Source organism: Heloderma suspectum, chromosome 15 (genome assembly GCF_057233095.1).
Source record: "Heloderma suspectum isolate Gila_16-S chromosome 15, 16-S_ref, whole genome shotgun sequence".
Taxonomy (NCBI): domain Eukaryota; kingdom Metazoa; phylum Chordata; class Lepidosauria; order Squamata; family Helodermatidae; genus Heloderma; species Heloderma suspectum.
Genome location: NC_139472.1, coordinates 12,516,025 through 12,541,687, shown reverse-complemented (window position 1 = coordinate 12,541,687; position 25,663 = coordinate 12,516,025). Strand labels below are relative to the sequence as shown.

At 45.8% G+C, this 25,663-nt stretch overlaps 1 protein-coding gene and 1 non-coding gene across 2 annotated transcripts in view; both read left to right on the top strand.

The window, feature by feature from the left end:
- The window catches only part of MMEL1 (membrane metalloendopeptidase like 1), a 68,651-nt gene extending 43,351 nt beyond the window's left edge, over positions 1 to 25,300 (top strand). The window contains exons 12-23 of the mRNA XM_084822074.1: positions 201 to 294; positions 1,161 to 1,289; positions 4,566 to 4,664; positions 5,775 to 5,858; positions 7,007 to 7,110; positions 8,105 to 8,163; positions 9,374 to 9,493; positions 11,205 to 11,338; positions 13,761 to 13,826; positions 16,760 to 16,855; positions 19,034 to 19,110; positions 20,908 to 25,300. Of these exons, the coding sequence (XP_084678200.1) occupies positions 201 to 294; positions 1,161 to 1,289; positions 4,566 to 4,664; positions 5,775 to 5,858; positions 7,007 to 7,110; positions 8,105 to 8,163; positions 9,374 to 9,493; positions 11,205 to 11,338; positions 13,761 to 13,826; positions 16,760 to 16,855; positions 19,034 to 19,110; positions 20,908 to 21,007 (1,162 nt within the window). The 3' untranslated portion in view covers positions 21,008 to 25,300. The remainder of the gene's footprint in view (positions 1 to 200; positions 295 to 1,160; positions 1,290 to 4,565; positions 4,665 to 5,774; positions 5,859 to 7,006; positions 7,111 to 8,104; positions 8,164 to 9,373; positions 9,494 to 11,204; positions 11,339 to 13,760; positions 13,827 to 16,759; positions 16,856 to 19,033; positions 19,111 to 20,907) is intronic.
- Positions 829 to 960, top strand: LOC146335357 (U4 spliceosomal RNA). Its single transcript, XR_014786091.1, has one exon. It is a non-coding gene; the product is annotated as a U4 spliceosomal RNA (small nuclear RNA).
- Positions 25,301 to 25,663: the final 363 nt, after the last annotated feature.

Genomic DNA, 25,663 nt, shown 5'->3' with positions numbered 1-25,663 from the left:
ATAGTAAGAGACAGAGAAACAAAAGTTGAACAAGGGATGGTAAGAGCGAGTGGGAGAAACAATGTGAGAGAAGAGAAAGAGAAACAATAAGAGAAAAAGAGAGATATTGTAAAACAGAAAGAGAGAGGGAGAAAGTAAGGGAGAAACAGAGACGTGTGTTCCATTTCAAGTTGCCAACCTCTGCTCTGCCTCCACCCCAGCACTATCCAGAATTACTTGGTCTGGCGCTTGGTGCTCGACAGGGTCAGTGGCCTGAGCAGGCGTTTCAAGGATGCCCGGGCAAGCTACAGAAAGGTAAAACTCTCCACTTGGCTCATAGTTGCTTGTTTTTGCCGTTAGTGATTTGTGGACATTTACTGGCATCTGTTCTATGTGAGGATGTATGGTTTTCTGCCTTGAAACCATGTGTGATAAGGTGAAGTATACCAATGAAATAAAGGAATAGTCCACCTTCCAGTCAGGCTGTCCATTCTTTAAAAGAAAAATGTCATGTTGCATATAATTCTATCTATCTATTGCTTTATAAATAATAGCTAGATGACTGCTAGATGATGGTTGGATGGATGGATGGATGGATGGATGGATGGATAGATAGATAGATAGATAGATAGATAGATAGATAGATCCCCCCATATTGAGGGGCTTACAGTCATGAAATGGACACACGGGATGCAGCAGAGGAAAGGAAAGGAAAATGAGGCAGAGGTGAACAGAAGTATATATGATTGCTTCTGATAAATATATGTAGGCTATAGCCCAATCATATAGCATATCTACTTAATAGTAAGTCCCATTGAGTTCAACTGGTTTACTCTGGTACATGTGTATAGCTTTGTGCAATGGCATTATCATAGCCAATAAGGTTAATCCGAGGTGTGATTATTGCTAACTATGATTTAACTTCTGTAAACCGCCCAGAGAGCTTTGGCTATGGGGTGGTTTAGAAATGTTAATAATAACAACAACAACAACAACAACAACATGGGATTTCATGTGTTACAGTGGGTATTAGAAGGAGAATGTGGATCTAGGCCATGGAGAGCTTTGGAAGGAATTTGTGCCGGTGAAGAAGGGGACAGGGAGACATTGAAGGGATGTCAGGAGGGGTTGTGTGACATGGCCTGAATGATGAAAGATGTGATGACACGTTTTTCTCCAAGGCACTTTATGGTACAATGCTGGAAGAAGCCCAGTGGCGGGAATGTGTGGGCTACGTCAACACGCACATGGAGAACGCAGTAGGAGCTCTATATGTCAGGGAGACGTTTGCTGGCAAGAGCAAAAGGATGGTATGTTGTTGTGTTTCTTTCCTTGCTTTCTTATTGTTCCACACCCTTATGCTTTCATTCCAGCTAGCCCAGGTATATTTATCTGCACAGAGTTCTTGAGTAATGGTTGGGATTAGCAGATAGCAATGTTATTCCTTTTCTTCTTTAAGGCAGTGGTACGTTTCCTTGGTGAATGGCCACCTTGACCGGCAACTATAGATGTGCGAAACAAGGGGTGAACTGAACCTCACCAAAATTGCTAGCATCATTTCCAGGGGCATTTTTAATTATTTTTTTGCAGAGTACAGCAGCTAGACCTCTGCTCTTTCTTCGATAATAAATAACCCAAAAATGACCAAATAATTCCCCCCCCCTTAAAACAGAGGGGCAAAACAGGAGTCAGCTGTCACCATTTGCCTCACTGTCAGGGTAACCCCCCTGCTGAAAATATTAGCATATTTATGCCACCCATCTCTGAAAACTGACTAAATGCCCACCCCCATGCATCACTGGTGAACGTGGTGGCCCTTTTTTTGCAGTGGGGAGAGGCTATTCGTATTCAGCCCTCGGCCTAAGCCAGGGCTGGATAACTGTGGTCTCCAGATATTGTTGGGCTCTCAATCCCATCAGCCTCAGTGAGTATAGTCAATTATCACAGATTATGGGAGTTGGAGCCCAGCAACATCTGGAGGGCAATGGGTTCCCCATCCTTGGCCAAAGCCAAACTCATAAACTGAGACATTTCTGTTAACATCCCTGATGGAAGAACCACCGTTCTATAGCGGTGCAGCTACTCCCTTCAGTCCCTAGTGCCGTCCATTCGGAGGACATCACAGAGTAGGGCTGGGAGTGACTGTGTAGAGCTGTTACTAACCAGGCTAAATAGCACTCAGCTAGATGTACTGATGGTCTGACTCGATTCATGGCAGTGTCACATGTCCATCCTGTCCCTAAGTACCTCTCTCCAGGTCAGGGCCAGCCCTACCATTAGGCAGACTGAAGCAGCCATCTCAGGTGGCAGATGATGGGAGATGGCAGCAAGGTGTTTGAGGACAGAGCTTTGTGCCATGTGATCTGCTCTGTGCCTCCTAAATTAGCCTGCTGCCTTCACATACAGTGGAGTATCCTGTCTTATCAGTGTTAAGACAGAATCATCTGCCAGCCCAGTCACCTTGTGTATATGGAATGGAAGGTGGGTGCCATCTTGTTCTTCGCCTCAGGCAGCAAAATGTCTTGGGCTGCCCTGCTGCAGGTGTGGCAGGGAGACACCACCAGCCAAAGGCAAAGGTGTCCATCTCTTCAGCTAGATGTGCAGCATTGTCTTGTCCAAAGTCTCTCCAAGTTGACTTGTGGCTGGGATTGGGTTTTCTTGGGAAATACTTAAAAGGTCTATGAAGTTTGTCCAGCAAGGGAGATGCTAAGAGAAGTGGAAAACCAAGAGGCAAAGTCAAGCAAACAATTCAGGACCTGATCCTGATCTGTTTGTCCAAACTAAATACAGTCTCTGGACCCTGAGGAAGACATAATGAACATCTATTCCTCTTCCTCCCAGTTTAAGAGTAGGGATGAATGAGCTGTCAATTTTTATTTTTCTCTTTTTCTTTTACATTTCTTTTAAAATGTTTATTTTAAAATGTGTCTTTTAAAATGTTATAATCGTATTAACATGGTGTTTTATTTTTATTTTTTAATATCTGCTGTTCACCGCTCTAGAGCAGTATGTAAATATTGTAAATAAATAAAAACATTTCTGATTTTTATAATCTTAAATTTGGTTCATCCTGAACTGTGAGAATTTTTCAAATCTAAAGGTCAGTTTGCCCCAAAATTTGAATTTTTAAAAAGTTTGTGGGAAAATTCATATGCATTTTTGTTTGTGTTTCTCTTAATATATGGATTTTGTATGCAATTTTTGCCTAATGTAGAAATGTTTTGCAATCAATTTTCCTAATAAGCATTTCTAATATTTCCTAATATTATTATATGTGTATATCTAATATATCTAATATTATTAATATTATATCTAATAATAAAGCTAATAATATATCTAATATTTATATCTAATAATATAAATTATATCTAATAATATATCTAATATTTATATCTAATAATATAACTAATAATTATATATAATAATATATCTAATATTATTATATGTGTAATATACACATTTTTGTACACACTTTTTAAATTGGAAAACACATTGCAAAATTTGAAGGAGTGTGAATTTTGAGGGATAGCAGGTTCACATAGCAAGTTGAAAGTGTAAAATTGGGTTGAGTTTGCATTAAAATGTGGACCGAACAAATTTCTCCCCCAGCCCTATTTAGGAACTGCATTTTACTCTTCCCCCTGGCCTCCAATTCCTGGTGTTTTGAGAAGAAGGACCAGGGGGTGAAGCATCTGAAACCTGCTCACCTAGAGCTGAACTGAAATTTCTCATAATACATTTTTTTCTGAGAAATTCTTAGATTTTTCTTTTTCTCTCTTCTGCTCCCCTTCCCCACTGGGAGGGGGGGAGAATGTGGGATTTTCTCTAAACATTCTTTGCCATTTTGGGGTGGTGGTGGTAAGGTTCTCTACACATTAATATATGGTTTTTATAACACTTAAATACCCAATGATAATTTTTAAAGTAGTTTGGCACGTCTTGTAGTTTTCAACCAGCCAATTCATGGTATTTAGAGATTTTTTTGAGAATATGTAAACTTGTAATTTAAATATTTGGGTGTGTATTATGTATATATTATCATGTATTCTATGTTTCCTAGTTCCCTTGATAAAAATAAATAAATCTCGAAACGTGTCGGGACTCGGGAACCTATATTGGTGCAGCTGTCTTTTTTGGCTTTGAAATCTACTCCTCCCCCTGATCAACGCAGACATTACAAATCAACCACGCTCCCATCTGCATAGTCCAGCCTTCCCCAGCCTGTGCCCTCCAGATATTTTGGACTACAAGCCCCAGCATTCCTCACCATTCGCCATGCTAGCTGGGGCTGATGGGAGCTGGAATGCAAAACATCCAGAGGGCACCAGGTCAGAGAAGCTTTCTCCAGTGTTATGTCCCTTAGGTCACAGGGCAGTGAGGCAAATTGCTGATAAATGGCTATCCATGGATAATTGGATAGATGGATTTTTTGCTAGCAAAGAAACAACTTCATTATAACACTTGATTCCTGCGCTGGATGGAACTAGCCAGCTTAACCCATACCCAATTGATCTTCATTTTGAGCCTGTCATTTTGTTGTTAGAAGCACCACGAGAATTGTACCACCCCATCTATCTTTGTTCTAGGTCCGAGACATGATTGAAAAAATCCGTGAAGTGTTTATCGAGACACTGGATGAACTGCAGTGGATGGATGAAACATCTAAAGGGGAAGCTCGGGGGAAGGTCAGAGAAAAGGAGTGTGCCGAAGGCCAGTCTGTAGGAATGAGATCTCACAAGGTTCTTGTGTTCTTCCTCCAAAACAGAAAAAGAAAAAACCAGCCCTTCATCCTACGTATTATAAGGATGCTTGGGACTCACTCAATGAGGTTTAAAACAGAATTGGAGGGAGGTACTTCTATATGACACAAGTTGAACATGTTTATATAAAGTTCTAGTTCAAGTATGTAACAAGGAGTTAGTTTGTTTTTGTTTTGCATGGAGAACATAAGAAGAGCCCTGCTGGATCAGACCAAGGGTCCATCTAGTCCACCATGTAGTCCTTATCCATCTAGTCCACCGTTCTGTTAAGAACATAAGAGCCCTGCTGGATCAGACTAAGTGTCCATCTAGTCCAGCATCTAGTCCTTATCCATCTAGTCCACTGTTCTGTTAAGAACATAAGAAGAGCCCTGCTGGATCAGACCAAGGGTCCATCTAGTCCAGCATTCCATTCACACAGTGGCCAACCAGCTGTTGATGGGAAACCCACAAACAGGACACGAGTGCAACAGCACCCTCCCACCCATGTTCCCTAGTAACTGGTATACATAGGCTGACTGCCTCTGATCCTGGAGGTAGCATAGAGCCATCAGGACTGGTAGCCATTAATAGCCTTCTCCTCCAGGATTTTGTCTAACATAGGAAAAGGGGAGATACCCCATTCTATCAGACTTCATTTCCAGTCTGAAGTAGGAATGCTCAGACATGCATTTACCACTTCAGTAGGAGCTAGATCTTGGTATGTTTTGGTTTGGGGGAGTATGTTGCAACCTGTCCTAGGCGAGGCAAAAGCCAGTGTAAAATTAAAATACATTTTGCAATATTAATTGAGAGCCATTGTGGTTGAAAAGTGGTATACAAATATTGGGTTGGATCCAGAGTAAGTTAGTGACATTTAAGTCCCATGGAAATCCCTGGGAGTTAAGTCTTGACTAACTTGTCCCATTGATTTCAATGGGACCCAAATTCAACTGGTTTAGTCTGGGTCTACCCATTGTATGAGAAGTAAAATGAATTAGATGAATATGACACTCTTTGGTCAAGAACTAAGGAACGTCTACCATTTTCTCATAGGTCATTGCAATTAAAGAACAGATAGGCTACCCGGATTACATTCTGGAAGATCAGAATGAAAAACTAGACCAGGAATATGCACATGTAAGTGTGAAAGCTATGCCTGCACATAGTCATGTTTATTTTCATTAAATGGGTAGCTGGTATTCCAGTGTTATGTGCAAAATTTAGAGCTGAACGAATTTTCTCAGAAGACAGAATCTCTCCCAGGAAAAAAGAGATGTTTCTTTTACTCACTCTACAAGAAAAAGAAAGGCATTTTGGACAGTATTCTCCACCGGGGGGGGGGGGGTGACACACACATACTCTCTCTCCCTCTCTCTCTCTCTCTCTCACACACACACACACACACACACACTGTCCTGGAACGACCTTGGGTCTGTGGCATTGTGAAGCATGCCAATATAAACATGAGAAGAAATAAATGATGGTGAAATATCTCTGCCTTCAAATAGGCTGAAGTATATTGAGGCCCTTTGCACACAGTTCTAAGACTGGTCAACACTTTGCAATATGAGTAATTTTACAAAATCAGTCTTCCTTTGGTTCCTCTCGTGTGTTGGGTGTCACCTTCCACATGGAAAGAGGCTACTTCTTCCTGACTGTTAGAACAATATGACAATGGAACAAATTGCCTGGGGAGGTAGTGGGCTCTCCCACACTGGAGGCATTCAAGACGAGGCTGGACAGTCATCTGTCGGGGATGCTCTGACTTGGATTCCTGCACTAAGCAGGGGATTGGACTCAGTGGTCTTATAGGCCCCTTCCAACCCTACTATTCTATGATTCTATGAACTGGGCATATTTAGCCTTGAGAAGAGAAGACTGAGGGGAGATATGACAGTGCTCTTCAAGTATGTGGAAGGCTGTCACAGAGAGGAAGGCCAGGATCTCTTCTTGAACATACCACAGTGTAGGTCATGGAATAATGGGCTCAAGGTAAAGGAAGCCAGATTCTGGCTGAACATCAGGAAAAACATCCTGACTGTTAGAGCAATACAACAATGGAACCACCTACTAGGGAGGTGGTGGGCTTTCCCACAGTGGAGGCATTCAAGATGAAGCTGGAAAGACATCTGTCAGGGATGCTTTGACTTGGATTCCTGCACTGAGCAGGGGGTTGGACTAGATGGTCTTGTAGGCCCCTTCCAACCCTACTATTCTATTATCTATGATTCTAGGGGCATAAGTCCAACCTGTCTGTACCTTCAAAAATGTTTGTGTTTCTTCAGCTGAACTTCAGTGAGCATGAGTACTTCAAAAACATCCTGCAAAACCTCCAAGCTGGAGCACAGAAAAGCCTGAGGAAGCTTCGGGAAAAGGTTGACCAAGATGTGTATGTATCTCAGTTGCACGATCTCATCAGCTCTTTGTTATAGTCATAAGACCCATGCAAGTTAAAATACAGAACAGAAATAACAGAACCCAAGAAAGACCATTTCTCCAGTTTAGCTAATACAGTCAGTTGGACTCTTATATACATACGGTAATTAAAGAACAGTTAGCTGCTTTTTCAGTAATATGTCAGACCTTATTGGATAGACAGTGCATGACAAATCTTTCTTCTGGACACCCTGGTAAAGTTGCCAGAAGAGAGTAAGTTCTACAACTTCTCAGATCAGAGTAGAAATTATAGTATCAAAGTACAGGTGTCAGAGTTTTGGGCCCTTGTGTCAGACAAGGACATGGTCTGCTTTGGAAAGGACTTTTCAGAAATCTGCCCTGAAGTACTACTGTTGCTAGAACATTACATCGTGCAAGTATAAATGCTCTATGAGCTTGTATACTCTTAAGAGAACTCAAAGAAGAAGATAAAGTCCCACAACTGAGCAGAATCTTTTGGGAGATTCTATTATCCAGTTCTAAATTCTGTTAGCCAGGAAATATAGATTTTGATTTTCAATAGTATATAAACTTTGAGTCAAAATTTAAAACATTTGTTGTTGCTCAAGCATGAGAAGAAATTCAAATGCAACACCAATTGAGCTAATTTTATGTAATTTTATGGGACTGTTTACTAGATTGTGAGTCTATAGTTCTCAGTTGGCTATTTCTCCAGGGTTCTCTAGTTCTCCATAGTTCTCTATTGGCTGGTTCTCCATAGTTCTCTAGTTCTCCACATTTCTCCACTGGCTAGTTCTCCATTGGCTAGTTCTCCATAGTTCTCTAGTTCTCTATAGTTCTCCATTGGCTAGTTCTCCATTGGCTAGTTCTCCATAGTTCTCTAGTTCTCTATAGTTCTCCATTGGCTAGTTCTCCATTGGCTAGTTCTCCATAGTTCTCTATTAGCATTGATACTGATGTTGGCTCTTCTCTCCAATTCCTTTCAGGTGGCTAATTGGTGCAGCAGTAGTCAATGCCTTCTACTCTGCCAACCGCAACCAGATTGGTAGGTATCAAAGTATCCTACTGGATTTAGGTGCCAATCCTAACTGCACCTACTGAAAGAAAGTCCCACAATAAGCCGGGGGGACTTAGCCACAAGTAAATTTCAGGTATATATAGGATTGCAGCCTTAATACAGCAGTTCCCAGAGACACCAGCTTCCCAGATTATGCAATGGTGAAGTCTCTGGCAGTGATTGGCTTGGTTGCCATATTGCCCGCAGACAAACACGAGAGGCAGGATGGTCTCTACGTGCTACTAGATGAACTGCTTGGGTCTTTGAGAGGAGCAGGGCAGGCAAAGGATTTGGGGAAGAAGGGTAGAACAGACAAAACAGGAAGCTAACAGCTGCTCCAGCTTTATACTTGGTGTTCATCCCTGTGGCCCCTGGAAATATGAATGACAAAAGTAGCACAAGTCATCATTAGGGATGTCGTGAGTGCCCGATTTAGTTCAGTGAAATCCCCCACACCTGGACCTCCAGGCCCCACTTGCTGAGCTCCAGGGCACTGACAGATCAGGCCGACGAGCACCCTGGAGTTCAGCGAGTGGCCGGGAACAGCCTGGACTTGCTGCTGCCTGGTTGGCTGTCAAGGAAGGAGGAGAAAGAGGCATGGCACATGCTCCAACCGCTAGCCATCTCCTGCTCTCAAGCAAGAGATGGCTAGCAGCTGGGGCGCTGGTCGAGGCCCCATCCTGCCCAATTGGCTGTTAAGAAAGCCCTTGACAACCGGTGCAAGCAGGAGAGGCCTCGGTGGCAGGAGGCCAGGGTGAGAGCGCTGGGAGGTGGCCACACTGGGCCCCATCCTGCCTCCACTGGCTGTCAAGAAGCCCTTGACACCCAGCACAGGCAGGAAGGGCCTTGGCACCCCAGGGCGAGAGCACTGGAGGGTGCACCGCACCAAGGACTCCAGCACAACAGTTGACTGCTGGAGTCTTTGGCATGGAGAGGAGGGGGCTCAGCAGGCGGGATGAGCAGGGAGGCTCGCTGAGCGGGTCCAGGCAGCTCATTGAGCTCCCCCGTGTCCTGGACAGAGATGAGTCCATCCATCCCTAGTCATCATCACAAAGCTTTGTGGGGGCTCAGAATGTCCCTTGCTTGGGCCCCCAAATTCAGGATCGGGGGCCTGTTGGGAGGGACTAAGAAGACCAAGAGATAGTATTGTGCAGCCCTCACCGCAGTGTAACTGTATTTCCTTTTCTATTCTTCGCAGTATTCCCAGCTGGTATCCTGCAGCCTCCCTTCTTCAGCAAGCACCAGCCACAAGCGCTCAACTTTGGAGGGATTGGGATGGTAATTGGACATGAAATCACACATGGCTTCGATGACAATGGTAAGGAGAGGCAGGGAAGCAGCTCAAGGACACCTCGAAACAGCAGGGGGTGGCCACATCCACTCCAGGGACACCATTTCCACAGATCGGAGCCTCCACGCATGGAAGCTGGCTGCGTGACCAGTGTGATCACCAGGGTCATTTGCTGGTTCACATCTGATGGCAGCTCTCCACCCAAGCACATCAGGAGTTCCCCATGCCTTCCTCGCACAGAGGCACAAAGAACAGAATGTGGAGCTTCCGTGGGGAGATGGCGGGAGTGTGTTTTGCAGACATGGCCACCATGATTATGCATGTTATGGAGGTCCTTTTCTCTCTTGCCACAGTTGTGAACAAGTCACATGGGGTCTTGTATTATACAACTCCCCCTGCAGCAGTTCAAAGCTAGGGGGAAACTCTACACATGCTCAGAGACACTGTTTTTTGCTGGTTTCATAAGCTGCAGGACAGACATGGTGGAGGTGGGGGGGGGGCAACAAGGCTATGGTGATGAGGTCAGCTTGTGCTGAGGTCTTCAAAATAACCCCTTTCATGTGTTCTAATGTTCCCCAAAGTAAGTTTAGAAAATGTAAGTGAGATGAACTGAACTTCAGAGTGGAGTCTGGAGAATCTCAGCAAGGTGGAGCTTCCTTGGTTTTCCCTTTCCTAACTTCTGCAGATCTTGGGATTTCCCCAAGTCTGCTGATACCTCTCTTCTATATGGGTGGCTATGTTTTAACTATACAAGAAGAGCCCTGCTGGATCAGACCAAGGGTCCATCTAGTCCAACATTCGGTTCACACAGTGGCCAACGAGCTGTCAACGGGAAACCCACAAGCAAGACACGAGTGCAACAGCACCTTCCCACCCATGTTCCCCAGCAACTGGTGTACATAGGCATACTGCCTCTGATACTGGAGGTAGCATTTAGCCATCAGGACTAGTAGCCATTGATAGCCCTCTCCTCCATGAATTTGTCTAACCCGCTTTTAAAGCCATCCAAATTGGTGGTCATCACTACATCTTGGGCTAGCAAATTCCATAGTTCTAATATTACAAAAGAAGGGGAAAAATGTCTCCCTATCGACATTCTCCACACCATGCATAATTTTGTGCACCTCTATCATGTATCCCCTTACATTTTTTCCCCAAGCTAAACAATCCCAGCTGTTGTAACCCTCTCTCATAGGGGAGATGCTCCAGCCCCTTGATCATTTCAGTTGCCCTTTTCTACACTTTTTCCAGTTCAACAATATCCTTTTTAGCTGCGGTGACCAGAACTGTATACAGTATTCTAAGTGTGGTCACCCCATAGATCGGTATAGATTTGTATATTTATACGTAAGGATAGGCACTTGAAGGATGTATACACCCTTAGTATATAGAATTCTTGATGTGATAAATGTCCCATGTAGCCAGGCTAGCTGGAAGGTTTCATAAAAGTCAGAGAGTACAACCTGATCAGGTCTGATCTGACATGGCTTCTGTTCAGGGAGGCTGTGTTCTCCTTTGGCCTTCAGGTCCCCACTTCAAAACTCACTCCAAGCTCAAGTCCTGATACCAAATAAACCTGAGGCTATACAGGATGTCAGTGACCACCATGCTGGTGGGGGGAGGGGGTAATGGGAGTTGTAGTCTACCACATCTGGAGGTTGGGGGAAGGCTGGGCTAGGATGACTAACTTGGGAAGTGGTCCTCATGTGTTGTTTGTTCATCTTTTTTCCCCAAACAGGCAGAAATTTTGACAAAGACGGCAATATGCTTGACTGGTGGAGCAACTTCTCTGCTATGCATTTCAAGGAGCAGTCGCGCTGCATGATCTACCAGTATGGAAACTACACATGGGACCTGGCAGGGGGCCAAAATGTGAGCTCGATCATCTGGACGAGGAGGGGATTGGGGCTAATTTCTCACAGCCATTTTTCAAATAGAGAGTTGAACAGCCTTGAGCTCTAAGATCTGCATCAGAGGCCCTGTTCTCCAACCCACCATTAATTAAGAGCAGATTGGTGGGCACCAAGGACAGGGCCTTCTCAGTGGTGGCACTGGAGTTATGGAACACTCTCCCTGACTCCCCTCTCTTCCCATTTTTTTTAACAGGCTTTGAAAACCTTTTATTTAATTCAATCTGGCTTCTTCTGATTGATTTTTTATTCTTGTTTCTAGCTCTTCGGTTAAGATTTTAGCTGATATGTACCTAATCCATTTGATACTGTGTAATTTTTAATTGTTTTATTGTTTTGCTTTTGGGGGAGCTGCTTTGGAGGGATTTTTTTTTTTTTTAAGTACAATTTTTTAAAATGTCAAAGACAGGATGAACTCAATAACTGGGGGAGGGCAAAATGACTTGGAAAATCCAGTCTTGCGGATTCTTTAATCTTCACCACAAGCATGGCTCACAAGTATAGGAATGCAAACTTTAACTGTCTGAATCAAAGATTGCCCAATGAGAAGTTTCGTGCGGACTGATTTTAATCGGTGGTGTGACAATTTAAGGGAACAAGATAATTCTTGAGAATTTGAGGAGAGGTTCTAGTGTATTTTACTTATTTATTTTTATTTTTTAAAATGTCTTGGCTGCCTTTCAGGGCAGAAGCCCTCCCAAGGTGGCTCACAGCAATAAAATACATAAAAACAGTTAAAATATTAAAAGTGATACAAATGTATACACAATAAAATAGCGATAAAAGCAACAATAAAGGCCGACAATAAAACCAACAACAATAGCAGTGATATCAAGGGAAGGCCATGGTAAAATAATATGTTTTCAAGGCCTTCTTAAAAGTCTGCAATGACAGAGCATGGCAGACCTCCGATGGCAACTTGTTCCAAAGGTGTGGGGCCACTGCAGAGAAGGCCCTCTCACATGTGGGCACCCACCTAACTGCTCTCTTGGGTGAGCAAATGAGAAGGGCCTCTATTTCTGATCTTAAAGTGTGGGCAGGCTGATATCGGTGAAAGTGGCCCTTTAAGTAACTTGGTCCCAAACCGTTTAAAGGTCAAAACCAACACTTTAAATTGGACTCGGAAGCACACTGGTAACCAGTGTATGGCTGTCAACTGTATATTAGATTGTCGCCAAGGGCTACAGACTCTCATCTGTAGCCTTTAATGGTTATAGACATCATGAGGTAAAAGCTTAACTGGCTACCATGTGGTCAGCAGTAATCTGTAACTGGTGCAAGCGGGCCTCAGGATTGTGAAATACAAAATCGTAGGGATGTCGGAGAAATCCTCCACGGACCCCAATGAGGCCGGATTCTATTGAATCCAGCCCCCCAAAGTCCATGAAGGATCGGATCTCCTGCCTCCACCTCCTCGCAAAGTCCTCACCAGCCGGATCCTGCCTGCCGCAGGCTCCAAAGCCCCAGTGATACGGCTGCCATTGCCATATCGCTGGTTGGACTGATGTATTGCGGACACAAATGGCATCCTCTACGCCATTTGCGTCCCTGCTCTTTGACATGATAGGCTACGTCAAATATTTACATAGCCTATCAGTGAAAAGCGCAGGGACGCAAATGGCGTCGGCTACGCCGGATGCCATTTGGATCAGCAGCCCTGCAGCAGATGGACGGCAGCGGACGGACCGACCAGCAGCAGGTAGGGTCCGTCCGGGGAGGATTTTGGCAGGTGGCAGAGGGGGAGTAGTCCATTCCGCCACGGACTCTCTAGGCAAATAGGCTGGAGAATTTTGAGAAGCCATTTGTGCACAGCTGTAGTTCAGAGCCAGATTTTAAATGGTGGTGCTCAGGGGCAGGCAGGGGCAGGGGACAGCAAATTACCCCATGAGCCATACACTCCGTTGACTTGCATACACAAATACAAATTGTCATCTGGATCATTTCAGATCAGGGATTCCAGCAGCCCAGTATATTGGGGATGCCGGTGTCTTCATTGCTGTTGTGAAACAATTGGGAGCCAGGAAGTCTTGCCAGTTCTACTGCAAATCATCTGGCGATCTTTCAACAGAACCTTGTCTACCTTGTGCCCAATTTCTCATGTATAACAGTCATCATTTTGGTTGCAACAGTCCTGTAGTTCTTGGTCTTGTAGTTCACCCATCAATTACAGCACCTTAACTATTGGAATATTAAGTATCAGACTGAATATGTGATGATGAAACCAACTGCAGAAGAATTTAGGGGGGAAATTAACGGAAGCAAAAGCATGCACAATGACTTCTATCCATCAGATTCAGTAATGCACAAGCCAAAGACCATGCTGTCTATGGGTACTTCAAAAGTGAGCTACTATTGATAGCATCAATACGTATTTGCTGTTACAGGTCAGTGGAATCCACACTCTGGGAGAAAACATTGCTGATAATGGAGGCGTCCGTCAGGCCTACAAGGTAGTTTTTCATTTAGTGGTGTGAGTTTTCCTGAAGATGTTTTGGGAATTTGCATAGTCATTCCTAGAACCTGTGGGGTGAAAAACATCCTCCTTCAAAGCATTCACATAAAAGGAAACTTGCACAATGAATATCCTGGCTAGGGATGGTGGAGGAATTTGTTTGCTTCACTTTTTAGGAGTGTTTCTACATCGGGTTAAAATCTCACAACTTTATCGGGGAGTTCTGCTTCTGTTTGAAATTCCGGATCATGATGGGCTCCCTTTACACACTCTTCCCTTCCCTCCCTTTCCCCCCTTATCTATGTTGCTCTATCTGTTGCTCTATCTACAGCCACTAGATAGCACTGTGGTCTAGCTCATCCTATCACGGGATTTCCTCTTTTCACGAGGGAACTCTACATGCTATATTTGATAGCTCGTTATCTCTGATCTTTTAAAAGATGGGATAAAGGTCATTTAGTGTGGGAGGCACCCTGGAGGTTGACGGCATCATGTAAAGGACCCACAAGCTTCCATGATCAACCAATCTCAATAGCAGGATAAAAGCCCCATGTGGAGAACCCCTAATTCATACTTTCTGAACCAAAACACAAACTAAAAGGTTTTCCTTCAGTAATCACAGTGCAGTTCTTCAAACAAAAACAGTATACAAAAATGTATATATTAGTGGAACACGTGCCTAAAGTGTGTGAATCAGAGGAAAAGAACTGACAAACAAGCATTATATTAAGGGAAATTATTTGCAAAGATGTGCATATTAGGTAAAATTGCATACAAAAATGCATATATTAGAAGGTGCTACAGAAATGCAAACGAATGTCATGCAGACTTAAAGGGTCCTAGCCAGATACTTGCGCTGCTGTTTTCCCCATCTCATTCCAGAAAGCTAGCTTGCTGAGTCATGTTTTATTATTAGAGCAAAATCAACAGACATTATCACAACAAACAAGAGGGTGTGTTGGATCAGACCAGAGAGAGATACCTGGTCCAAATCCCAGCTCAGCCATGTCACTTGGTGGTCAAGGGTGAGCCATTGTTTCAGTGGTTGCCAACTGAGGTATGCCATTTTTCCCCAGAATGCCCCACATATAACATCATTCTGCGGGGAGGGGAATGGCAGTCAAACTGGTGGCCACCATTTCATTCTCCCCCAGAATGTTCTGGAACCGACCTAACATCTGGGGATTTCTGAGGGTAAATGGAAGGACGTTTGTGCCCCAAAACTTGCCCGAATGGTCCTCTATTTCACTGCCTGAATGGTGTGGTGAAATGTGAGAGAGGGATGTTTTGCCCTATGCCTTTTAACTACTTACATGTGACAGGCAGCTGGTATGCCTGAGGTCGCCACCTCCCTCGAGAAAGGGGAAGTCTTCAGAAGGAGGTTGCAGCTGGAGTTTCTCCCCCCAACAAACTCTCCAATAGAAGGGAGAGCTTGAACTTTCATAAAATCATAGAAGAGTAGGGTTGGAAGGGACCTATAAGACCATCGAGTCCAACGTTGAGGCTCTGAGACAAGGTTTTCAGACTGACAATCCCACACAGGCTCCAAAGTTATCTCTTGTATTCAGGAGGGGCCATTACCTGCAGTGTAAGGAGGGGGAAGGAAAGCGTTCAAAAGTCGCTGGCACAGAAGCGCATTATGCTGTTCTCCAGTAATAGCAACAGCCATAAAAAGCAAAATTGGCCGATTACGGACCAAGCAGTCCCAGGTAATGAGTTTGACATTGCGCAAGGTTATTATCATTTGAAGGAACCAAAGGAGGCAGAAAGACATCATCACCCGGGGGCAGCGGGGAGTTCACTCCCAGCTTTCCTTCCTGCTGCCTTTCCTCACAGTTGAATGCAAGGTGTCATTTTGATGGCCATTTTGACAGGATTTTTTTCCAAGCCTCTCCCTGTTAAGGACTCCCAAGCTGAACCAGAAATCTGACTTAAGAAAATGCCAGTTTCTGGGGAACAACAGGAGGAGAAGCCTATTATCTTACATCCTAGGTTCCACACCAGAAGAGCTCCACTGGATCAGATCAAAGGCCTACCTAGTGCAGCATTCAGATTGCCACAGTGGGCAACCAGTTGCTTCTGGAAAGCCCAGGAGTGGGACATGAGAGCCATAGACCCAGGGCCAGCCTAAGACATTTTGCAGCCTGAAGCAGAGCAGCAAATGGTGCCCCCTCCCAAGTCAAGGTATATGGCACCCAAAATTAGCTGAATTATTTTGGGACATCTGCCAGAAAATGCCATAAGCACCTCTCTCCCTCCATGGCAGCAGAAACACAACAACAAGGTCAATAAATAATAATTTGCTGCCCTTTTAGGACGCCCAAAATTTGCTGCCTGAGGCGACTGCCTCACTCTGCCTCATGGTAGGGCCAGCCCTGAATAGCCCCCTCCTGCTGTTGTTCCCCAGAAACTGGTATTCAGAGGTTTATCACCTCTGAAGCTGGAAGTAGCATATAACCTTTATGACGTGTAGCCCTGTTTTCTTCCATGAAGTGTCTAATCCCCTTTTAAAGCCATCTGAACTGGTGGTGAATTCCGTAGTGTAACTATGCAGTCTTGGCCACTGTGAGAAACAGGATGCTGGACTTGATGGAGTGTTGGTCTAATCCAGTCAATTCATGACTACAATGTGGAAATAACACTGGTGTAGCAAGTACATACGAGTCCCCTTACATCTGGAAGTGCAGTCAGGTAAGTTTAGGCTCTGGACTTAATGGCCTTACGGAGGCCTGGCTCTAAAGTGAAGTAATTCCCATTCCCATCTAACTTCAAAATGTGCTAAACCACCCCTGCTGTGTTTGCCCTCCACCCCCACCTGGCTCATTCTGCTGGGCTGGGCCCTGGTACTGCCACAATGGCCATTTACGTCAGTGAAATGGTGGAGGATATGTTCCTTGAAGCTGCTCATTTGTTCTTTATTTTTTCCCACAGGCTTATTTAAAATGGGTGGAAAAAGAAGGAAAGGAGCCAAGATTGCCTGGGCTGGATCTTACCCACAAGCAACTCTTCTTCCTCAACTTTGCGCAGGTTGTTGGTTGTAGGGAAGGGGAGTCTTTAGGGGTGGGGTGGGGGGAGGACCTCATGATCTGACATTTCACCTTAGCCTGTTTCGCACTTTCAGTCCAGAAGCTCCGAGTGAACCCAATTTTATATCCGTAGTTTGGTCTGCACCTTTTACTGCGAGAAATCCCCCCAGGCGTGGTTCCCTACCCTATAGCGGAACGCAACAAAGTTGTCTGAATGTACACACAGGCTTTCAGTGCCTTTGTACACACAGGGTTTCAGTGCACCAGTTACACCCTCCACACATCTATTTGCATGAGTGCAACACTCATGGCTAACTCTGCTGTGCAGACCACCTTTCCAGAGCTGCCCCTTTCAAACTCTGCCCAACCACCAGGTGGCCCTCACCTCAGATCATGCATTCTGCAGTCTTTCCAGAGGCCGTATACTCCTGGTGGCCATTTGATGGGGAGCAACAATGGGAGATGGCTAGGGATGTGCGAACCCACCCCTGTCCGGGCTCTCTGGATGCCCACCCAGCCCCTACCCCCATTCAGCAGTCCCCGGACTGTACTTGAGCCCCTCCTGCACTCATCAAGCAGCCCATACTCACCCCGGCAGCCTCATCAAGCTCCGCAGTCACCATTAAAAAAAAAAGAAAATGATGATCACAAAAATGCGCATATGTGCATATGTGTGAAAATGCGCGATTTTGTGAATGTGCATATTTGCAGATGTGTGAAATACACATTTTTGCAAAAAGACAGGGAGGGTTTCCGCCAGATTCCTGGATCCCTAGAGATGGCTATTATTTTCCCGTGTCCTGCTCATGGATTCCCTGGAGGCAACTGGCTGGTTATATTGTGGGAAAAAGGAAGCTGGATTTGATGGGCTTTTGGTCTGATCCAGCAGAGCACCTCTTACAGCCTTACATACTTCCTCTTTGATTTCGAAAGAGAAAAAGGTGGATGCTATTCATGATGCAAAGTCTCTTGTCAATAGGCCAAATGTGAATGTATGTTCTCACTATATGGTGGGCAACTCTATAGCACACTATAGAATATTCCAGCTGTCCCCAACTTGGGGGCCCTCCAGATCTTTTGGACTACGATTCCCATAAGCTCCAGCCAACATGGCCAGGCATCAGGATGGTGGGGGCTGTCGTCCAAAACATCTCGAAGGACACACGTTGGAAAAGGCTGCTATACTCTATAGCAGATGTGCACAACCTTTTCACCCCCAAGGCCCTAGTGTTTGATGTGATACCTCATCTGGGATCAGATACAGGGGTCAACTGTTGTGTGTGTGCACACCAGGGCTGGCCCAAGACATTTTGCAAAGAACAAGATGGGGCCCCCTCCCATTCCATGTTCGAAAGTTGGCTGGACTGGCAGTTGAATACTTCTTCAATGCTGGCCATGGGGCAACATCCTTCACCATGCCTGAAGACAGCAAGCTAGCTTAGGGGACATGAGGCAGGCTGCTGAGCACATGGAAATGTCCTCCAGCACATTGCCACCACTTCCCAATACCTGCTGCTGGAGGCAACTGCTTCACTCTGCCTAATGGTAGGGCCAGCCCTGGAGTACACACACATACACACACACACACCCTGAAGCACACACATTTTCTCAGCTCCCACCATTGTTTTATTATTTCTGATTTTTTTAAGCCACGCTGGGAGCCTCTCTTTGGGGGCTCTATGGTCCCTGCCACAGAAGTCTTGTTCCTAGAGCATCTTCCTGGAAGCTCTGTGGTCCCTGACATAGAAGGCCCATTCCTTGAGCACCCTCCAAGAAAAAATTGTGATTTGCAATTGCAAAGAGACAGAGATGAGCTACAGATTGCTCGGGGGGGGGGCTCACAAGGGGGCTTAAGGAGCTGCTTGCACCTCTGTGGGGCACAGGTTATGCACACTTTGCCCTATAGTATACCTTGGTGGACAACTGGCATTCAAGGAGTCCTTCGGGATTGTGGTCTGGCAGTCCCATAACAGGACTAAAGAAGTGCAAGAAACACTATAAAATTAGGGTCTGGGCCAGAGGTGAATGTAGGATAGGCTGCTGTTGTCCCTGCACAGAGCTTTTGAGACCGATGTCTTAAGATTCAAGTAAATTTCAATTTTGAATGGTTTTATCTGGGTTACTGCTATATGAAGCTCTTCTGGGCTCAGGTACACTCAATTCATTGTCTGTGTCCCAGGTATGGTGTGGTTCCTACAGGCCAGAGTATGCCAGCCAGTCTATTAAGACAGATGGTCACAGTCCACTGAGATACAGGTAAAGCTCTTGTGAGCCCCTCTCCCCACCTTCTACCTATTCACATGCAACTCCCACACACACTATTCACCCAGCATAACAGTTGACTGCTGTTGCCATATACTGCTCTTTCCCACCAGCAGCCCTCTCTGTCCCTGGGCTTTGTGCACTGATTTTTTTTTATTTTAAATAGCAACAATGTCTGAGCTGTTAGAGTGTTTGTAAGCATTCCGTAACACCTCAACAGTTGAACCAATGGCTAGAGAGGACTCATTTCAACCCACTAGAGCCAGAGCTCTCACAGCCAATAGCAAGGGAAAAAAAATTAAAAAAAAAAAACCCTACAGCCTGCATTTATCTCAAGTTGTGGGGTATGTGTTTTTGTTAAACTTATCTGATTGGGTTTTTTAAAAACAAAAAATTAGAGTGCATTCCGATATACATACTAACCTGGGGGTAAGTCTCATTGGGCTCAGTATGATTTCCTTCTGAGTGGACGTACATAACATTGTGCTCTTAAAATATTTCTCTGTTCAAGCAGCTGACAATGGCAGGGGGAGGATAAAACTACAAAAATATAAAATCAATATAAAGAGAATTAAAAACAAATCATGTGATCAGAAAAGTCACTCTAGGGAGAAATCTCTAAGGCCTCAGCAAAAAATTAAAAAGGGGGGGGGCATTTGAGAATGTAAGTAAACAGGAATAACCCCTCTGTTCTAGAAAGAATCTTGGAGCCGCCATTGAAAAGGTCCTGCTTGCAGCATTACCTGAACAGACGGTAACTGAAGTAGACCCTCATGTGTTCCATGAAAATACCGGGATCGATATAGAGGTCTTTAAAAGTCAAAGCAGATGTGATGCTAAATGAGTCACTTCCTGTTGCCTTGTTTCTTTTTAAATTGCTAATCGATGCATGGCAGGGGAGGGTTGTTGGGATCACGGCATCTAAGGAGGGGGGATTAGACCTTTCCTCCCCCACTACAGTCCCAATGAAAATCACCCCCCACCACCCTCCACACATACCAGGGGGAGCTTTCCTCCTGGGTCTAAGAGATGGCACCATGGGTGGTGGGGGGGGATTTTTTATCAGTATTATGATGTGGAGAAAAGAACTAATCCCCCCCATGCCACAGTCCCAACAACAACAACAAAATCCCGCACCTATTATTCACGATTTTTTTTTTTTTAAGACACAACAGCAAGCAACACACTCAGAGTCACTCTCGTTTGGCCCTAAAGTATTTAGGTCCCAGGCTGTGGGGGTGAATGAGGGGGTTGTACACTGTCCCAACCATTTTGTTTCTGCACATTCTGTGCGTCGAATCAGACACTTCGTTCGTCTTTCTCTGACCGTAGTTACACCTTCATAGTTAGTAACAAGTAAATGTTGACTTCACAAACAGACGTTTGGCTGTTGGGAGGTGGAGAAATAGATGGTGAGTGCTAAACACAGCGAGGGGGTTTTAACATCCTATGCTTGCCTACTCAGAAGTGCGTCTCGAGTTCAACGGGGTTAACACCCAGGTAAGTAGGTATAGGACTTCAGCCTACATGCAAAGATACAAGAGGCTACGTCCAATAAGCAGTCTTCTGTTCTCAGGCATGACAAGTCAGCTAATGATGATGTCATAAGGAACTGCTTGCGCCAGTGTCCCAGCAAAGCTCTCATTTGTCCTAACTGTATCCAGCTTAAGGGGGGGGGGGGGTTAAGTTTTTTATTTAATGTCTTTCTTTCACAAAGTGCAAGTCCTGTTGTGTTTCTCAGCGAATCCCCCCTCCAATCCTCAGCTTCTTTCCCTCTCGCTCTTTTCTCAGGGTGATGGGCTCTTTGCAAAACTTTGAAGCCTTTTCGGAAGTGTTCCAGTGCAAAAGGGGCACCATTATGCATCCTGTAAAGAAATGCAGGGTCTGGTAGCCCCCCAAAGACTCAAGCTTTCTCGTTAGACCTCGGCAGTCTGAAACACCGAACTCATTCGGATTTCACCAACGATGTGCCTGGTGCTTTTCCCCCTCCCCCCCCCTTCTTCTCCCAGTTTACAGCACAGCTGCCACAGCGATGACAGGTCGAGCTACAATTGTGACTTTTGGTGGTCCAAACTGGAACAGGGACCAGTATTTTGAAATGTCATCCATGTTGTTGAAAGCCGCAGTATGCTTCAGGAAGAAAGAAAGAGACTGTTTCTAAAGACGTTGACTGTTAAGATACATCAGGGCTTTAAAAAAAAGATTAGCTATTTAGAACAAAAAAAAAAAGACAGTTCTGTTTTTCATCAAGGAGCATTAATTAATTCATCAGTATGTCTTATGCTTTCGGGGAGTTTGGCAAAGCCTCTTTGAGGAGTTTTATCGCCCACTGAGTTTGACAAATGGTGGGATCCATCCACCCACCACTGCTTGCTGTGCAATCTCTTTTCTGCCCAAAGCCAATGTGTGCTCCCCCCGCCCCACTTTACGTTTTCTTTGAACTCAAGTCCGTAAGAACAGCCTAGCTGGAGTGCACCAAGAGTGCATCTAGATGGATAGCTTGCTTCCAGCATGGCCCAACCAAATGGCTCTTCAAGCTCATAAGCGGGGCATGAAATTAACGGCCTCCTCTGGTTGCTTCTCCCCAGCATCGTCTATTCAGAGGAACAAGTGGGACCTGCAACAAAATATTGCAGCCTAGAGTGCTCCTGTTCAGTCTTCTAGCCAGCCACGCCCTCTTCTAGGATCCTCCATTACATTGCCTGGTGGGAGATTCAGGACAGATAAAGGGAAGGACTTCTTCACACAGGGCATAGTTAAACTATGGGATTCGCTACCACAGGAAGTAGTAATGGCCACCAATTTGGATGGCTTTAAAAGGGGGTTAGAGAAATTCCTGGAGGATAAGGCCATCAATGGCTACTAGTCCTGATGGCTATGTGCTACCTCCAGGATCAGTGGCAGTTAGCCTCTGTACACCATTTGCTGGGGATCATGGGTGGAAGGCTGCTGTTGCCCTCATGTCCTGCTTGTGGGTTTCCCGTGGGCAGCTGGTTGGCCACTGTGTGAACAGAATGCTGGACTAGATGGACCCTTGGTCTGATCCAGGAGGGCTGCTCTTATGTTCTTATGTTCTTAAGTTTTTATCACCCACCCACCCACCCACCCACTCAACTCTCAACATTCTCTGTCCACTGAGCTTGCTCAGTCCTCATTTGGTTGGGGGTTTTAGGGGATGCTCCTTTAATTCTTTTTCCCAATGCTTTTTTTGTATTTCTGGAAACCTTGGCGCTCCCCAAGCCTGCTAACACCTTCCTTTTGTTTCTCGCTGGCCCTGTTTTGGCTATAGTCCTGTCAGCACTCATCAGCTGCCTTCACTACTAGAGGGACTGATACGTCAGAGGTCTGCTTGGGCACAAGCCTGACTGGAAATTCTACACTAACCAAAAATTGCTATATGTAATGTTGACAGTAAGAAGGGCCCTCTACTTCCTGGGGTCTTGGAGCCAATCCCCCCACCAAGCCCACTGGGGTGGCACCCTTGCCACACCATCGAATTTGCCACTGAAATTCAGTGGCGTGGCAGCAAAAAAGGGGGGTAGTTTTTTTCTTTAAAATAAGGCATGGTTTGTTTTCTTAAAAACAAGACAAAATCTGCCCCTTTCTTGCTGCCGCACCACCAAATTTCGACAACGAATTTGGTGGTGGAGGTGGCAGTGGGAGCTGCATAAAAGGCCGGGGGGAGTGCATGGCGCTCCCCCGTGCTGTATGCGATCAGGCGCTTTTGCTAACTTCTCTGCTGTCGCCTCCCTCTTGTTTCTCCTTAGCCCCATTTTGGATACAAAGCCGTCGTAACACAGCCCCTGACACTGCATCGGCACATGGGAGCTCCATGTAGTAGTTAGGGTGGCTTACAGCTGTTGACAGAACTCTCCTTCATAGACCTGTGCTTAAAACAAGTGTGCCCTTGTTTAACTGGCAAAATGCACTGGGGGCACGGTCAACTGCAGATGGTGCATGATCCCGCACAAACACTTAGGGTGCAATCCCAGGGAGAGAGTTGCCAGCTTCCGAACGCGGGGGCTGGAGACAATCTAATGCAAGCAAGGTGGCCAGGTTGCGGAGGGGATCCTGTCGTCTGTGCTCTGACCACCCTGCATTTTCAGCTAGACACGCGATTTCATGTGTCTAGCTGGGGCCATCAGAGTGGGGGGTGGAGGCCGCGTGGCACATAGGAAGCCTCATGAAGAGGCTTCCGCGGTCCCCTCCTCTTCCTGCCCCCAGGACCGCCGCCTTTTTGCCCTCTCCACACTCTGTTTCCAAGCATAGAGACAGGGAAGAACCATGCCAACTATGAGGGGGCAGGAGAGGGACTGGGGAGCATAGTTTCTGGGAACTGAGCTCAGAGCTAGGGATGTACAAATCCCCCACTGTCCAGTCGGGGGGGTACCACTGCGGGGCAATTCAGGCTGCTTGGGGACCAGCGGAGTACTCCAGAGCCCTGCCACATCCGCTGGGGTTGGTGGAGTGGCTCTAAAAAATGTGAGCAAGACAACAATGGAACCCATGACCTAGGGAGGTTGTGGGCTCTCCCACACTGGAGGCATTCAAGATGAGGCTGGACAGCCATCTGTCAGGGATGCTCTGACTTGGATTCCTGCACTGAGCAGGGGGTTGGACTCGATGGCCTTGTAGGCCCCTTCCAACCCTACTATTCTATGATTCTATGATATGCTAATGGCAGCTGCCATTAGCCTATCGCGGGAAAATTACAGCCATAAATGGTGTATTTTACCTTTACCTAAATTGCAGCTGTTTATGGCTGTATTTAGGCAAAGGTAAGTGCTTTACGGCCGCTAATGGTGTACAATACGCTATTTACGTCTGTAAGTTTCCTGCGATAAGCTAATGGCAGTCGCCATTAGCCTATTGTGTTTTTTAGAAAGCTGGAGAGCCGCCCCACAGGAACGCCTCTGGACCCAGAGGTAAGTGCAGCCAGTCCGCCATGGATTCTGGAGGTCGTATTCTTTGGAATCTGGCCTCATTTGAGTCCCTATTCAGAGCCAGGTCTCCGAACTCAGTTCCAATAAACCGAAAAATCCTACGGCCATCTAGACAGGGTGAGGCAGCTATAGGATTGCTCCCTCCAACACCCATGATGAGGATCGTTTCCAATTTCAGCATCCATCTTTATTGTGGGGAAATCTGGCCATAGGAACACCATGCACAATTGTTGGCATGGCAAGTCGAACTCCCTACATCATGGTGTCTTCTTTGCTTGCTTCGTGGCCCTTATCAATACCAACCTTTTCTGTGCAAACTTTGACTTATGCCCAGAGCTCCCTGACAAAACACCTATATAGCGTTGACTTATCACTTACAACTACAGCCAACCCTTTTTAGGGGTGTACGAAACCTCCTTACCTGGAGTCCACTGAGGGGTCTGTGGGGGGGGGAGGCGATCTGGTCCTCCCCCCCCGGAATCCTCCCCAGCCGGCTCCGCTCTGTGGCAAGTCCGCGGAGCCGCCGGCCCAGGCCAGCCACAGCCAGACCTCCGGCCGCAGCCGGTCTTCGGATGCAAATGGCATCCGGCCTAGTGGACGCCATTTGCATCCCTTCCCCTTGCTGCTGTGTAGGTGATGTCCGAGCTCTATGATTTCTAGGAAGAAGTAGACCTACTGGGCATGTTGTTTTTGTCTTAATGGTCCTGTAGCAGCAGTTGATCAGGGCTCAAAAGACACTTGCACTGAAGAGCCTGCACCTGAATTCGAGGTACTAGGAAGGAGATTCTGAATGTGGGGCGGGATCACAGATGCATAGCCAGGCTACTAACACTTTTGCTCCATTCTGAGCCTCCTCCTTCAGAATTGCTGAAACAGGGGGACTTTTCCAACCAACATTGGGGGGCTGTTTTGGCTCAGCCCTGCCTTACTCCTCTAAGTACATTCATCTTAGGATTCATCCAGCACATTTTCCATGCAAGTCCAAGAGGAATGGCTAGAGAGGCTGCACAACTGCAGGGGTTGGTGGATCTGTCCCTTTCTATTTCCCTGCCCCAACAGAGCGATTTCAAATGACTCTGTGTGCTGCCGAAATCCCAACAGCTTGCACTGTGATGACTTTGTCGTGAACGTGTCTCGACGTTTCATATAGTGAGCCGTTTCTGAAGCTTGCCAGCGATTGCTGTGAAGTGACACTAAAATCCATTGATTTGCCCTCTTTTAAATCCTTCCTATTTGCTCTTTGAAATATTGGCCTCTGTGGAATCTCTTCTGTGTTGCGTCGCTTGATTCTCTGTGCAATGGGAGTGGCTGCTGGAACAGGAGAATGTGGGTCCAAAGGAGTGCTTTTGTGTGGCTGAATGGATCCCACCACCTGCCCACCCACCTTGCATGTATGATCTTAAAGTTCATGTAACTCTGTTTTCCCTTTCTGTGTTATGGGCTGCTGCTGGGGTTTCAAAAGGCTACCTTGGTCTCTGCCCAACCAGCCTCAGTAGGCAGCAGCCGCCAGTTTAATTTTAATTTCTTTTATTTTAATTGCATTTGTACCCCGCCTTTTTTCCTCTTGCAAGGAACCCAAGGAGCCTTACGTTATCCTTCTGCTC